The sequence below is a fragment of the Lontra canadensis genome, unplaced genomic scaffold, assembly GCF_010015895.1.
Source record: "Lontra canadensis isolate GAN:19392208 unplaced genomic scaffold, GSC_riverotter_1.0 scaffold40, whole genome shotgun sequence".
Taxonomy (NCBI): Eukaryota; Metazoa; Chordata; class Mammalia; order Carnivora; family Mustelidae; genus Lontra; species Lontra canadensis.
Window position 1 is genome coordinate 1,280,675 of NW_022631034.1, and position 17,293 is coordinate 1,297,967.

The following is a 17,293-nucleotide window of genomic DNA, read 5'->3' on the forward strand; positions in this document are numbered from 1 at the left end:
CCTTTCCTCTTTCCACAAATAAGTTCTAAAAGGCAGCACCTCAGAGTACTATTTCTGAAAGTGTTTTCTTTAGGATGTGAGTCTTTCAAGATAGTCTTTGGAAAAAAAAATCTTATGGCTCCCTTTTTTGGAGATTAATAATGCATATTATAAATAAGGCTCAGAGAAGACTTATAATTAAGAAACTTCTTCAATATGCTTAATTCAAAGTATCCCAAATTTATTGACCCTAGAAAATCTTTCACCATGAAATTGACTAGCATCTGAGTTACTCATAAATTACTAAAGGAGATATATTTCTAGTTCTCTTCAAACACATGGTAGGATTCTGTTTTCCTGTTCTTTATAGTTGGTTGTGGCCATGTGATATATTTTGCCAAATAAAAGGTGAGTGAAAATAACATGTGTCACTTGTGTCTGGCATTTCAGGATCGGTGCATGATTCCCCAGTTCTCCCTCTCTCCCATCTTGATGACCAGCAGCATTTTGAGAGAATCTGGTCTCTGAGTCAGAGCATTACAGGGCAGGGCCACATACTCACTTATAATGAACATATAATGTAAATGAGGAACAAATTCTTTTCATTTACAACCACTGAGATTTCGGATGCCTGAATGGCTCAGTTCGTTAGGAATCTGCCTTCAGCCTGGGTCATGACGCCAGAGTCCCAGGATCAAGCCCAACACTGGGTTCCCTGCTCAGCAGAGAGCCTTCTCCCTCTCCCTCTGCTGCTCCCCCTGCTTGTGCTTGTTCTCTCCCTCTGCCAAATATATATATATATATATATTAAAGATTTTTATTTATTTATTTGACAGAGATCACAAGTAGGCAGAGAGGCAGCCAGAGAGAGAGGAAGGGAAGCAGACTCCCTATTGAGCAGAGAACCTGATGCGGGGCTCTATCCCAGGACCCTGAGATCATGACCTGAGCCAAAGGCAGAGGCTTAACCCACTGACCCACCCAGGCGCCCCATCTGCCAAATATATTTTTAAAAATTTAAAAATAAAACCACTGAGGGGTGCCTGGGTGGCTCAGTGGGTTAAGCCTTTGCCTTCAGCTCAGGTCATGATCTCTGGGTCCTGGGATCAAGCCCGGCATCGGGCTCTCTGCTCAGCGGGGAGCCTGCTTCCCTCTCTCTCTGTCTGCCTCTCTGCCTACTTGTGATCTCTCTTTCTCTGTCAAATAAATAAATAAAATCCTTAAAAACAAATAAATAAATAAAACCACTGAGATTTGGTGATTATTGGTTATGGTAACATACTCCAACTTATCCTGACTAGTATAATTAAAGTCATTTATATCCTATAGACGTAGAGAATGTCCATATGAATCAAGTTTTTAGATCAAAGCAAAGTAAGACCAGTTATTTGGCCTCAACTGGAATTAATTGCCATGGGCTCAATCTGATTGATGATATGAAGATCCACAATTAACAGGAACCAAAATTCTAAGTTAACAACCAAACAATGGATTGAGTAAACATGTATTTCATCTATAAATTGCTTACGAAGGCATTATAGCTATGAAAACACCTACTACATGGTGTTAGAACAGGTTGGCGTGAGTTGTAAGTACTGTTTGTGGCATTCGGATGTGAGAAATCAGATCTCCATTCTGCCATTTAACATCTAATGTCCTTAGGAAAGTGTCCTTAATGTCTCTGAATCTCAGATTTTTCAACTGTAAAATCAAGATAATAATACTGATTTCATTAGGGTGGTTGTCAGGATTAAATTATGCAGAGTACTGTCAGAGTCTCTAGCACAAAGGGAACTTTCAATAGATTGATCATTCGTGATAATAATAAGGATTATAGTTCTACCAAATGTTACACTGATCATAGTGGCCTTGGTGTTAGAATACTAGAGTTTTAATACTGGTCTTGCGGTTTCCAGCTGAGAGAGTTTGAGAATGCAGTTTAAACTGTAATTTGATTTTCTAATTTGTAACATGGAAAAATATCACAGGATCAAATGAAGCAATGTTAGTTATAGCACAGATAAATTATAAAGTATACCACATATACTTATTTTATGATAATGATGATAAGATCACTTTAGAAATTTGTTACCAAACACTAATTTATTTTTATTCATGCTTATTGCTTCTAGAGGGTGTTTTCCTCAGAGGGTACCACTCTTCATCCAACTATTCCTGGAGTCATTCACAACTCCTCATTCTCCCTCTCTCTTCCCCAATTAAAAACTCCTTCCAGCACACACATCCATTAAATCACCAAGTCTCATAGATTTCTACCTTTTTCTCTGTGACCCACCTATTCCTCTCTACCCTCTCTGCCATGATCTCAGCTCTCACTTAGAGACCGCCACAGCCTTTCAACTGGTCTGTATCTTTCATTAAGCCATTGCCCCGCACTGCTGTCAGAATGATCTTTCTAAACATGTGCTTGTATTATTACCCACTTTGAAAACTCTTCAGTGGCTTTCCATTTTCCGCATGCAAAAGTCTGCATTTCCTTACTATGGCCTACAAGACATTTTGGGATGGGCCTGTGTCTACTCATATAGGCTGTCAAACTCTCAGTGGTCTAGCTGTACTGAAAACCATCTGTGGGAAGTCCATGCTTTCCCTCTCTCTCTCTAGGCCTTTGCACCTGCTGTTTTCTTCACCTGAAACCCCCTTTTGCCCCTCTTTAAAAACTCATTAACTTCTAATCCACAAATATCTGCAGAATAGGTATTGAAATATCACTTATTTAGAAAACTTGTTGCATAACTTTATGGCTAAAATTTTTTTACTACTCACTTTAGTAATAGAGCCCTTAAGTGCTCTATCAGTAAGAATTTAAATGAGCAGCTAAAAATTTCCTTAATAATCGTTAGAAAACAGTAATTGATATTTAAAGCTTCATTCTGTATGGACAAAGAAGGTATTTTCTTTTTATGTTGTTGTTATTTTGGGTTTCTAGAAATTTAAAAGCCTAATAAATGAATTGTAAATGCTCAGTAAGTAACTGAAATATATAATAATTCAAAAAATTCAGTAAAATTATATCAGTGAGTTGTGATGTAAGATCCCTAAAATATCCTGGGATACTTTTTCCTTCTTGATGGGATAGCACCATATCTTTTTTTTTATTATTATTATTTTGAAGATTTCATTTATTTGACACAGAGATAGAGAGTACAAGTGGGCAAAGCAGTAGGCAGAGGGTGGGGGAGAAGCAGGCTCTCCGCTGAGCAGGGAGCCCAGTGTGGGGCTCGATCTCAGGACCCTGGGATCATGACCTGAGCTGAAGGCAGATGCTTAACTGACCAAGCCACCCAGGCACCCTGCACCATATCTTTTAATAGCTGACTTGTTCAAAGAAATACAGACACGGTGATAGTACATTTTTCATGAGTTGTTCTGGATGCTTACACCAATGTGTCATCAATTTAGAAAAAGCAGTGCTTATTTTGATAAGATTCATAACAATGTTTTATATGTTCCAACTTAATGGCCATGTTCTGCTTTCTATTTAACCCAGGAATTAGTTTCATATAAACTGTTAGCCTTTTAGTTTTACCACCCACTGAGTATGCCAACCCAAGCAAATGAAGGCTAATAGCCTAGTTAATGTTCTATGGATTTGAGGGTAGACTTGAACATTGCAGTAAATCCTGAACAAACCAGACACAAAGCCCAAGCAGAACAAATGAGATCATTAGCACAATCTGTGTCTCCTGAAGGAGGAGCGGGGCCTTGCAAGGACTTAGCCAGCTGCAAGGGCAAAGAGGTTCTCAGACCAAGAAGGTTGAATGTGGTCTGGGGTAATGAGAATGAGTAACTACATCATGCCAGGAACCGGGTTAAGTGCTTGATAGTGGAGGTAATCTGCAACAGTCGGTGTGAGTGCAAACTCAAAAGTAGCAGCAATATTCACCTGAAGAAAGTCATCATTAACTTGTTTTCAGTTTTTGTCTTGAGGTGGAAAATTGATTTTATGTTGTTACAGAGCAAAGAAAATTATGACCTATGTTTAGCTGATTTTCAAAGCTGATTTTATGTTCTGTTTGATTTTATGATCTGTGTTTTTCACAGTTAAAATGTTTTACCCTCTGCGATGTTAAGATATCTTGTTAGGATATTAAGGAAATCATACTTCAAATATTAAATCATACTTTAACATGGGGTATGCATGAAGCCAATATTTCTCCCATTAATTAATTCAATCATTCATTCATTCAACAAATATTTGTTGCAATAACCCCTCTCTGGAGGTAGTGTTCTAGGTGTTGGAGATACAGTGATGAACAAAACACGTAGTCCCTTCCCTTAAAGGGCTTACAGTCTAGGAGAGGAGGCAGACTAAGCAAATAATCAGACCAATATTTAGCACAGCAGGTGCAAATCTCAATTCAGAAACTCAGGTGTCCAAGAATGTATATTCTATAATTCAGTTTCTAGTCCTAAGTCTTCATTCTACCCAGGTGGCAGAAACAAACTATGTACACACAAAGTTACTAACAGTCTCTCTCAGATTTGGCTTCCTTCCCTTTCCCAGGACTTAAATCTATCATCTTACTCTCTGCCAAGGCCCTTCTATCAACAAATTGTTGATTCTTGGTAGGTCATTAATCATCCTCAGCTTCCTGGCTTTTTTGGTTCCAGTGGTCTTTGTTGCTTCTACGTATCACTCACTGGATTTTTCTGAGGCTCATTCCCTCCTAGGTCTTTCTCCTTCTTGAACAACGTTACTCAGAAACAGGACATACGTCCCCTCTGCTCTATGGATTCACTAAAACTCTCTTTTTTCCTCATTCCCCACTTCTTCCAGCTCCACAGAAAGTTCACATTTCCCATCATGTTTAAGATACTTGGAGTAAATTTAAACTAGCTGGGTGGCAGTTCCCGTAGAAGGGAGCTCAGAAAAAGCTCTCTTGAGAAGATGAGAAATGAACTGAGATCTGAAGGGGGAGTGATGAGTTAACACGTTGAAGGGGAGCAAGGGATGGGAAGAAGGGTGTTCCTAACCAAAGGGATACATGTGGCAAGGTCTGAGGCAGGAAAAAAACTAAAAAACTAAGTTATAAGCATCGTCATTTAGGGACAAAGCCTTAATTATAGAAGAATATACACTCTTGTGCTTTGGTTACGAGAGCTCAATGAACTATATAGATATTAAGCATTTACTGCACACTAGGGGAAAATGTTTAAGAACTGCTCAAAGCTTTGGGCTTGAGTTTAAGCCTGACCAGTTACCAGATGTATGGTCTTTGGTAAATTATATCACCTATTTAAGCCTTAATTATATTACCTGGAAAATTTTATAATAACATCACAACTACTTTCCCTATCTGTCTCATAGGATTGCTGTAAGGGTATAATGAGATAATAGATGTGAACGTGTTCTACAAACTGTACAGAACTTTAACATGTACATTACTACTAGTGTGTTGTTGATAACTAAATCTGTTCACAGTACAATCCAAGATTTTCTTTTGGGGAAACTTTTATTGAGACAAAATGGAAAATACACTTCTCATTTGTAATTTTATGTAACTACACAGAAGTGAACCAAGTGAACACATTTTGATGCACAATTATATTATGAATATAATCTTCCTTCCCCACAACAGTTGCAAGAGCAGCTAACAGCTTACTCACAGGCAATAATGTAAGTTCTATATGAGAGATGCCTGGTAGAGAATGACCAGATAAAGTAATGAATACCCAGCACAAAATAAGACTCTAAAGTGAGGCCAGTCACCACTCTCTCTAGAGACCCCTAATTAGTTCATTAGGGGTGTGTGTGTGTGTGTGTGTGTGCATGTGTGCATGTGTGTTTGAAGGATAAAATGAGATGGCTAACTGCTAAGCAGAACTCTCAATTCTTAAAATTCTTTCACTGAGGAAAAGCATATTAAACATATTAAAACAACAATGAGATATGACTACACATCTATTAGAATAGCCAAAATTTGGAATATTGACAATACCAAAGCAGGCAAGGACATGGAAAAATAGGAGCTCTCACACATTGAGAGAGGGAATGAAAAATGGTATTCAGCCACTTTGGAAAATTTTGAATGGGTTTTGTTTTGTTTCTTTTTTTTTTTTGGCAAAACAACATACTCTACAATCCAATAATCATGCTTCTCAGTATTAACCACAAGAGTTGGAAACTTATGTCCACAAAAAATCCTGCACACAGTTGTTTATGGCAATTTTATTCATAATTGCCAAAATTGGGAAGCAACCAAGATGTCCTTCAGTAGATGAATGACAAACTGTGATATATCCAGACAACGGAATATCAATAAACACTAAAAAGGAATGAGCTATAAAGCCGTGAACAGACATGGAAGAACCTTAAATTCATATTACTAAATGAAAAGAGTCAATCTGAAAAGGCTATAGACACTATGATTCCAATTATATGACATTCTGGAAAAGGTAAGACCATTGAGACAGTAAAAGATCTGTGATTGCTGGATTGGGGAGTGAAGGAAAAAATAGAGCACCGAGGATTTTTAGGGCAGTGAAAATGCTCTATATAATACTATAATTTGGGTATATGTTATTATACATTTGTCCAAACCCACAGAATATACAAAGTTAAGGTTGAACCATTATGTAAACTATGGACTTTGGGTGGGGGCAAGGAGTATAAGGGAAATCTCTTGTACCATCCTTTTGATTTTGTTATAAACCTAAAACAGCCAAAAAGTCCCAAATTTTTAGAAAACTTTTATGGGATAGAGTTTACTAGTGAGAATCCAAAGCCAACCCAGAAAGCCAGCAAAATAATTCCTTCTGTAACTCCAAGGTGAAAGATCTTAAAATAAAAATTGGTGCTAATCTAAAAGCATGGGAGAGTCTATAAGATCAGGGGTGAGAAGGGTAAAATGGAATAGGGTCAGTGCTTCAGGGCCAGTTGCCCAGGGTCTAAGAATAATAAAATAGTTTTATTTCTCATTTAGGCTTGATGACCAGTGATGATAGAATATGTGAAAATTTTTGGAAGATCAAAAATAAATAACAAAAAGAAACATTTTTTCAAAGAAATAAAGTTTTTATTTTGTTACACAGAGTGTTATGGAAAGTCCAACCTTTCAGAAAGACACAGATGAACCGCAATGAATTCTATCAGCAGAAAATTTGTAATTCTTATTACCTGACCTGAGCTCTCAGTCCACTTGAGAATCACTCTGCTTTTGTTTAAAGGATGGCTCCAAAGAAATAGAGACTGTGAAGTAACAGACACTTACAAAAGGCAGTTTCTATTGTTGCACAGATTCCATTCTTACTTTTATACATACTTTTTTTTTTTTTCAGAGAGTTTAGTGAGTTTCACATGCCTTATCTTTTCCTCTCCACTTAGAATGCTTTACAAAACAAGCCATACGTCCTATGGCCTCAGCTAAAAAATGCAGGACTTGTTCTAACAAACAGCATGGAATAGGCTGTTAGCAAATTGTCTGAGGGAGTTGCTGCCTCCCACTCCTCCTATATCCACAAGCTAGCTCTAGAATCTTTCATAAGATAACATCCCGATGCCAACTATAGATTGAGGACTTTCCATTTTCTCTCTGGGCCCACTTAAGTTTGGGTTTAAAACCCACAGCAGATTTGGAGCACGCAGAGGAGGGTGCCCTGATGTGTCCCAGATTAATTTTTCTCCCTGAATTGGGAGTGTGATGTCTGGTGGCTAAACAAAGCAAATTTGACATTTGCCATGTCAAATGTCTTTTGCTTGTCAAATAGTCTAACAAAGTTTCATAGCTTCATTTCTTTCAAATCTAGGATAAAATTCTGATTTAAAGTTCGGTGTGAGAATTCAATATTCTCATAACACTAATACATGTGTAATTCATAAACTCTAGAAAATAGATCTTGGAAAGCAGAAGATTTAAAAGTCTATGGAACTTCATCTTGTAAAGATTTCTGGTATAAGTAATTCTAATAATTTCCAAGCTTTGTTTCTAATGGAATAATAATTTTCTGACTGATTTGGATATTTTATAAGTACATATATGTAGTTATTATGTACTTCGAATATGACAAAAATATTAAGAAAATCTCAGCAAAACTCTTACAATTAGTCTAGATCTCAAACTAATTACATATCTCTGAAATAAAAGTTTATTAAATTTATGTTAAGTTGAAATAGAGGTTATACATAAAATATCATTTTCGAACATCAAAATCCCAGTTTACTGCATACAAATTGGATAATTGGACATGAAACACTGTTTCTTTTTCTTTAAACGGCAACAAGAGAAAATATTAGTAATGATGAATTATCCTTATCGGTTTGGCTTGGGTCCAAGCAAAGTATTTATTATATCTCCCTGAAAAGAAAAAATCAAATAATTAGAATGCAATAAAATATAAATTAAGAGGTAAAGGAGTCTTTAAAATGCCATTTAAAATTTATAAATTAGCGATACATATGAAGGGCACCCAATAAGATTGTAAAAAGTAAACAAACCAAAGCAAAATTAAAGAGTAACAGTTACTTCCTAGTATAAACCTGCTTTTTCCTATCAAAGACTCTGTTAAGGGAGTTTGATAAACAACTTTATAAGGATTCAGTTGAGGGATCATTTTGATGGCTCCTGTTTAGCCTTAATATCTAAACCTCAGTTTTCTCATTTGTAAAATAGTTTGTGATATTAATGGTATCTTAAACTCTTTCCCGACCTAGAGTGCTTGATTTAGAGAGAGTTGAATATCTGAATTTCAATGTGGATTTTATGTTTAATATTAATAATCTTTGTACCAAAGAAGTAAAATAATAATCTACAAGAGGATGAAACCAAAGATGGTAGGTGTTTTTAAGAAAGATATCATGAAAAGTTGGGAAATGGAAACAAAAGACCAGAGTTTTCTCTACTACACAGTGAAGGTGATCTTAAGAAAATCACCGGTATCTGGGAATCATAGTTTCCTGGAATGTATAATAGAAATATTAACAACCAATTTATAAATACCTGTGATGGTATTACATAAGTCAATCCTATCTTCTAGCCTATACTAAGGAAGACTGACACAAAATCAGTTGCCAAACTTCTTCTCAAACCCACATCTTTCCAGTTCAGTCTCTCACTTGGACTAACGTAGATCAGTACTGTAATCTGTTCACTGTTGTATCCTTAGCACCTAAAAGAGACCCTGTCACATAGTATATACTCAGTAGATATCTGTTAAATGAATGAACAGTCTATATGTAAATACCAAAGGACAAAGAAAAAAATGGCAAACATTTATATACTGAAACTTAAGAATATAAATAGTATCCAGGAGTGATTCTCCACAGGCTGCCTCCAGAAAAAAAAAAAACAGTTGCTTTGTGCAATGCCCCACTGAAATTAGCTTCTGCTAAGTACTTAAACTGTAATTCTGTTCAACACAAGACTTAGGCCCCCAGCAACCAACCACATCCCATCAGGAGAGGAAGCAGTGCTTCAACAAACAATAATGCTAATGTGGTGGTAAATCCTTTGACAGCTAGCTCTATCATAAAGTTATCATTGCAAGGCTTGGACCCCGTAGTCCTGATTGTGCCAGTCATCAGGCTGGCTTATGGACATTGGGGAGGGTATGTGCTATGGTAAGTGCTATGAATTGTGTAAGACTATTATTTCACAGACCTGCATGCCTGAAGCAAATAATACATTATATGTTAATAAAAAAATAAATGAAAGATGTCTCTAATGTGTATATATATAACACATCTTCTTTATCCATTCATCTTGATGGACATTTGGGCTGTTTCCATAATTTTACTATTGTAGATAATGTTGCTATAAACATCAGGATTCATGTATTCCTTTGAATTAGTGTTTTTGTATTCTTTGGGTAAACATCTAGTAGTGCAATCGCTGTACCGTAGAGTAGTTCTATTTTAGCTTTTTGAGGAACCTCCATATTATTTTCCAGAGTTGCACCAGTTTGCATAAAAAGGAATGAAATCTTGCCATTTGCAATGATACAGATGGAGCTAGAGAGTATTATGCTAAGCGAAATAAGTCAGAGAAAGACAAATACCATAGGAGTTCACTCATATACGAAATTTAAGAAACAAAGCAAATGAGCATAGGGGGGGAAAAGAGAGAGAGAGGCAATCCAAGAAACAGACTCTTTTTTTTTTTTTTAAGATTTTTTATTTATTTATTTGACAGACAGAGATCATAAGTAGGCAGAGAGGGAGGCAGAGAGAGAGGAGGAAACAGGCTCCCTGCTGAGCAGAGATCCTCCTGGGATCATGACCTGAGCTGAAGGCAGAGGCTTTAACCTACTGAGCCACCCAGGCACCCCCAAGAAACAGACTCTTAACTAGAGAGAACAATGGTTACTAGAGGGGAGGTGGAGGGAGTGATGGGTTAAATAGGTGATGGGGATTAAAGCGTGTACTTGTGATGAGTACTGGGTGATGTATGGAAATGTTGAATTACTAAATTCTGTACCTGAAACTAATAATCAACTGTATGTTAACTAACTGGAATTTAAATTAAAACTTTAAGGTAGTTAGGAAAATCTCCTTAAATGTCCACAGTCAGTATGCATGTCAGCCAGTAGAGAAAATAATCTCCAAAACTACTTGGAATGCTTCATTTGTTTCTTTATTGGGAAAACCTATTTTTACCCTGAGAAGAATAATAATTATATATAGAAATAATGCAGCAAATCAAACAGATAATTTTAATAATTTTTATTAAGGAACTTATATATATTTGGCATTTTAAATATTCATTATTTTTAAGAGAATTTACCATTGTTAGATTGTCTCACAAATAAATTTCCCTTTTTTTTTATGTTATGTTAGTCACCATACAGTGGTGTTCAATTAGAATTAATTTAAATGTGTAATTGGGTAATTGATTTAGACTCACAATTATAGATTGAAATATTACTACTTTGTAAAAAGCATTAGAACATTTAAGAAAATTTAAGATTCATCATATTCAACATTTAAAATTTATTAAATTAATAAGAATTCCTTAAGTATCAGATTTGCTTCCCCATAAAGCAATTGAAGTACTTAAAAATCTATATTAAATTTATAAGTTAAACTTAAAGGATTTAATGGAACTTAATTATTGTAAAAGCTTGTTGGAAATAGGTATTAAAATTTGCTGGACTTATAAACAGAATAATAAAATATATTATCTAAATGTAAGAGCTTAAGATGAACTAAGATTTTTAAAAATTTTATAAAATACTTGAATGTGAACATTTTAAGCAAAAGGAGACTGAGTAATCATCTCCATGTACAAAGGAAATATTAAAGATGAAGGAAAAAATAAAGGAAAAACACCTCACATTTCTACCTTATACATGTCTCCTAATAACACATGTACAAGACATGCTCTATGTTATCATTGACTCGTATGGTATTTGAATTTTCACTTTTACTGAATTGCTCTCCAAAGAGGTTATGCTAATTCATATTCCCATGACCCTTGCATAAAAGTTCCTAATTCCCCACAACTTTGCTAATACTTGATATTGGCTACTATTTTTTTTGTAAATCCAATCAGTTTGTACTGATATCTTACACAATTTCAATTGTATATTTCTTCATTACTAGTGAGAATGAATGTTGCTTAAGTTTAATTTTCCAGTTTCTTTCCTATGAATTAGGATTTTATACATTTGTCCATTTAAAATATTGAATTCTTCTTATCCTTTAATAGGAGTTCTTTATACATACTAGACATTATGTCTTTTATAATCTCAGAAATTTCTTCTTTTAATCTGTTTCTTTTAATGTGGCATAAACAGAATCCTAAACAGAAGGTGTAGAGGTACACTTTTAAATAAGGTAGCCAAGGAAGATATCACCAAGAAAATGACTGATATTTGAGCAAAGACTTGAAATAAGTGGAACCGGATTTTAGAAGGAGAAATGACAAGCAAGCAATTATCTATCTATCTATCATCTATCTGACATTTACAGTCCATGTGGTTGGGGTAAAACTCCACCTTCTACGTGTGACCCAAATCTAATTAATACACCTGACTTTCCTGGCCACGTTTCTCTCTGGTTGGATCTTTTTCTCTTCTGATCCTGTTATAAATTATGCTATAATTAATTTCTTTGATTACCTTTATTGATATTTCTATAGAATAGAGCTTCAGGAACATGAAGCTCTTGGTTTAGATTGCCAAATTGCTTCCAAAGAAGTAATACCACAATATTCCAACATTTCTCTGTGTAAGAGAAAACCTATCTTATCAAACGTTTGCCAATACTGAGAAGTCCTAATAAATTAAAAAAAAAAAAAAAAAAAAAAAACTTGTAGTGCCTGGGTGGCTCAGTTGATTGAGCATCCAACTCTTGGTTTCTCTTCAGCCATGATCTCATGGGTCACTGGGATCAAGCCCCTCCTTGGGCTCCATGCTCAGCAGGTAGTCTGCTTGAAGATTCTCTCTCTGTGTCCTTCCCCCCTCATGCTCTCTCTCTAAAATAATTAAGTCTTCAAAAAAATTTTTTAAATAAAAAGGGAGAAATCTTTTCCTTCTCTAAAAAAAGCTTTGTTAATTTCATATATGAGAAAGCTACTACATTTTAATTTAATGTAATAAATTTTTATTTCTTAAATTATCAATGAGGTTTAATTTTAAAATATATTTACTAGCTATTTTTGGGGAATGAACTATTCCTGACCATTACCCACTCTTCTACTATAGTCTTAGTGTATTTTTCTTATGGATTTTTGCATATTTAAAATATTTTAACATGTTTCTCATACTCATGGTAATATTTTCCAGATTATCCCATAAAATAATAATTTAAACATAAAAAAATTAAAGAAGGGCTACCTGGGTGATGTAGTTGGTTGAGCGACCAACTCCTGGTTTTAGCTCCTGTCCTTATCTCAGGGCTGTGAGATTAAGCCCTGAGTCTGGCTCTAAACTAAGCACAGAATCTGCTCAAGATTCTCTCTCCTTCTCCCTCCGTCCCTCCCCGCCTTGCACAAGCGTGAGTGCACACCCTCCCACTCTCTCTCAGATAAATAAAAAAATCTTTAAAAGACAAAAGACAAAATTTTAGAAAAACAAAAAATTGAAAAGCTACCTTAAAAATAATGGGCAGCTAGTAATACCGATTGTTTGTCAAACTTTTACAAGGAAGTTTTCATATTTGAAGATCAGAGTAAGGGAATAGGCTAATACTACAGAAACAAAAAAAAAATGCCTATTTTGGGAACATTGGATAATATCAAAAATATCATTTCTTATAAGTCTTTGAATATTTGCAGTAATCTTCTTCAGCTACATTCAACAACTATTAAAACCCAACAGTATATTAGACACAACTTAAAGTTATTCCACACATTTATAATTATTATGCTATAGCAATATTGTTCTCATTTTACAGGAAAAAAAAAAAAACCATGAGGCTCAAAGAAAATAAGCCTAGTAGATACCATGCTGAGTAGGTAGCAACTCTCGAGACTTACGTTCTTCCTACTGCATTACACTTAAGATAATTAAGAAATGTAAATTCCTTGTATGATACAAAATTACACAAAATAACATAAACTTTTGACTTTTGAGTCTTACCCGGCCAGAATCCAAAGTAGTGGGCATATTTCTTAGTTCATACACAGCAACCTGTCCATCACTGTCGCCGACTAGAAGGCAATCTGTTTGTTTGGCAAAGAGAACAGTTGTGAACTTGATTCCAGGGTTAGCAATATTCACAATGAGAGGATCCAAGCTGTAATAAAATACTTTACTTGTAAATTCAGTTGTTGTTAATACATTCTTTTTGTATACAGATTAAGAAAAGTCAGATATATTCTGGGATTTCATGTGACAAAAACAAAACAAAATAAGCATCTTACTTAAGTAAGTTTCCAAAGTCAAAATAATGGCTTCTCAACTCCTTATTCGATCAAAACTTTCTTTTCTTCAGTGAACTAACTTCAAATAAATAAATTCAGGAAGTTCATAATTAAGATGTACACTCATAAGTTTAAACTCCTGTGCTGGGTAACTATGTATTAACTTGGCTAGGCTACGATATTCAGTTGTTTGGTCAACATTCATCTACACTTTGCTGTGCAGGTGTTTTGTTTAGATGGAATTAACATTTACTGATCAGTAGAATTTGGAACAAAGCAGCTTACCCTCCATAGTGCAGGCAGACCTTATTCAGTTTGATGAAGACCTTAAGAGAAAAGACTGAGTTCCCTGAAGGGGAATAAAATTCTGCCTCCAGTCTTCCTTCAGACTCCTGACTGCAACATGGATTTCTGATGGAAACTCTAGCCTGCCAACCTGTACCGCAGACTGGGCACTTGCCAGGCCTCATAGCCATGCGAGCCAATTCCTTAAAATAATTCTCTTTCTCTCTTTTTATTGCATCTCTATCTCTGGAGAACCCTCACTAATATGACTTCTTAAGTAGTAAATGTCTTTTAATAGAAGGACATTTTGATCCAAATGAACCTCTGGAACATAAGAGAATACTTTGAACAAGAACTTTTTCTGTTCCCCATCGTCTAAAGCAATCTAGTGATACCCTACAAACAACAGAAGCAGTAACTTGTATATGTCTGAAGAAATGTCCTGAGAACCACCGTTTTACCAAAAAAACTAAAATCAGAGGTGGGATGAGTTAAGTAATCATTTTATACATTAGTCATCTCATATTCAAATATAAATTGCTTTGTGGTGTAATCTTTGGTTTGGGGTTCAAACCTTTCCATAGTAGAAGCCATGACAACATTTTAGAGTTATTTAATTTTTAACTTCTAAGGGAAAAAAATTGCCATTAAGAATAAGCCCACTGAATTTTTTGTCACTTATTTTAAAGAAAGAATGTATTTCCCTGATTCTTCTGCTAATAACTAGCATAAAAATCTACAGTATTTTCCAACTGAAGAAGTAAAATCACAAACACTTTATTCCTATATGGTATAAATTTTCATTTTAAAATGAAAGATGGGTCTAGAGGATACTCTAAACTTCGGTGTAACGCCTTAAATTAAATTTCAATTAAATGCATTAAATTAAAAATTTTAATTAAATGCATGGCCCTGGGTACCTGGGTGGCTCAATCAGTTAAGTGTCTGTCTGCCTTTGGTTCAGGGCCTTCCATTTAGGTCATGATCCTGGAGTCCCAGGATCAATCAGGCCACACTGGGCTCCCTGCTCAGTGGGGAGTCTGCTTGTCCCTCTCCCCTTCACACTGCTTGTGCTCTCTCTCTCATTCTCTCGCACTCAAATAAATAAATAAATAATCTTTTTAAAAAATTCTTAAAAAATAAAAATAAATGCATGGCCCTTTGAATATGTTTTAAAACAAGGTAAGAGGGGCGCCTGGGTGGCTCAGTGGGTTGAAGCCTCTGCCTTCAGCTCAGGTCATATTCCCAGGGTCCTGGGATCGAGCCCCACATCGGGCTCTCTGCTCAGTAGGGAGTCTGCTTCCTTTCCTCTCTCTGCCTGGCTCTCTGTCTGCCTCTCTGCCTACTTGTGATCTCTGTCTGTCAAATAAATAAATAAAATCTTTAAAAATAAATAAATAAATAAAACAAGGTAAGAGAATACATAAAAATTATAAAAAAATAATTATTTTGTTCCCTTTATCTCTCTGCAGAAAATCTTCAGTTAAAAACAATTAGCTGCCTTTCTGCTTTTAAAACCATATATGCGGGGCACCTGTGTGGCTCAGTGGGTTAAGCCTCTACCTTCCACTCAGGTCATGATCCCAGGATCTGGGATCAAGTTCCTCATTGGGCTCCCTGCTCAGTGGGAAGCCTGCTCCTCCCTTTCCCACTCTCCCTGGTTGTGTAACCCCTCTCACTGTGTGTGTCTCTCTCTGTCAAATAAATAAATAAAATCTTAAAAAAAATAAAACCACATATGGTCTAAGTAATTAAAATGAATATAGCATCCTCGCATATCTTTTATTTGTAAAGGACTCTCATAGTGTAGACCATTATTGTTTTAAAGTAACTACAATTCCCTCTAACCAATACCAAAACTGCTTCTATAAGAACTATTACCAAGAAAAGCATTAACACTTACGTGCTGACGTGAAGGTCCCAAATCTCCACTCTGCTCTCATTTGCAGCTGCAAATATATAGGAGGATTTTGGAGACCAGGCAACATCGTAAACAACAGAAGTTGTTGGATAAAAGCTCAAAAAGGGTGTGGTGCTCTCCTGTTGCCATATAATAACACCCCAATCTGCAGAACAGCTTAAGAACACATCATGACAAAATGGGTTCCATGCTATTTTATACACTGGGCCCTAGAATTAGAAAAACAAATTAAAATACGTAAGTAAATAATATTGAACATCTTATACTTTAAACATCACCAGCAAATTAAAAATGCTAAGCTTTCTAGAAGATTTATGCACCATGCATTATCATGTATCATTTTAGCTGAGAGTAAGGTCATAGATAGAATCTTCCCTAAATTATGCCCTATGGAGACATAAAAATATACTTGTCACAATACTAAATATTAATACATATTTTACCTATTTGCTTTAAAAATATAAGATTTTTTTTTTATGAGGGAGAAAATGCTGAAACCCATAGATGGAACAATTACAAAAGATACAGAAAATAAGTATATGCCAGACACCTTTTTACTTTGGGATCAGCATGTTATCATAAGCAAAGCTTTTCAGAAATCATTTTAAATTCCATAACTTGAAGAAGAAATCAAGAATATCTCAAAGCAAGGGGTGCCTGGGTGGCTCAGTCAGTTAAGTGTCCAACTCTTGATTTCGGCTCAGGTCATGATCTCAGAGTCATGAGATCGAGGCCTGTGTCGGGGTCCATGCCGAGCATGGAGCCTGCTTAAGATTCTCTCACTTCCTCTCCCTCTGCCTCTCCCTGCACCACCCCTACTGGCTTGCATTTTCTCTCTCTCTCTCTCTCTCTCAAAGAGGAAAAAAAAAAAGAATATCTAGAAGCCAAATAAGATGCCCCACATGTGATCAATGGTTTGCATACAAGAAAGCACTTAATTCAAGTTGGTAATGCTAACTCTGAAGTTGTAAATTTACTGCATGTTAAAAGTACTGTATATAATGTTATTTTTTCAGAAGTAATAAAAGATAAAATTTCCATACCTACTCTAATTAAACTGACCTTATGTCCTCTGTAGGTATCTAGGTATTGCTCATTATACGAACAGGAACATTTGTGAATATGACCTTCTTCAGTGCCAGCCAAATAGATATTTGTATCCTAAAACACAAAAAATTAAAATATATTGGCTTGTGATACATTACTAAATGTGCTAAATAGAAAATCAGATCCCAGGTGCCTGGGTGGCTCAGTGGATTAAAGCCTCTGTCTTTGGCTCAGGTCA

At 35.6% G+C, this 17,293-nt stretch overlaps 1 protein-coding gene across 4 annotated transcripts in view; it reads right to left on the reverse strand.

Annotated features, from left to right (window-relative positions):
• Positions 1-6,997: 6,997 nt before the first annotated feature.
• WDR78 (WD repeat domain 78) overlaps positions 6,998-17,293 on the reverse strand; it is an 86,588-nt gene continuing 76,292 nt past the window's right edge. For all 4 annotated transcript variants that reach the window (XM_032870045.1, XM_032870046.1, XM_032870044.1 and 1 more), the window contains 4 exons: positions 17,071-17,169; positions 15,991-16,217; positions 13,519-13,675; positions 6,998-8,297 (listed from right to left, as the gene is read on the reverse strand). In XM_032870045.1, coding sequence (XP_032725936.1) covers positions 8,253-8,297; positions 13,519-13,675; positions 15,991-16,217; positions 17,071-17,169 — 528 coding nt within the window. In that variant the 3' untranslated portion in view covers positions 6,998-8,252. The remainder of the gene's footprint in view (positions 8,298-13,518; positions 13,676-15,990; positions 16,218-17,070; positions 17,170-17,293) is intronic.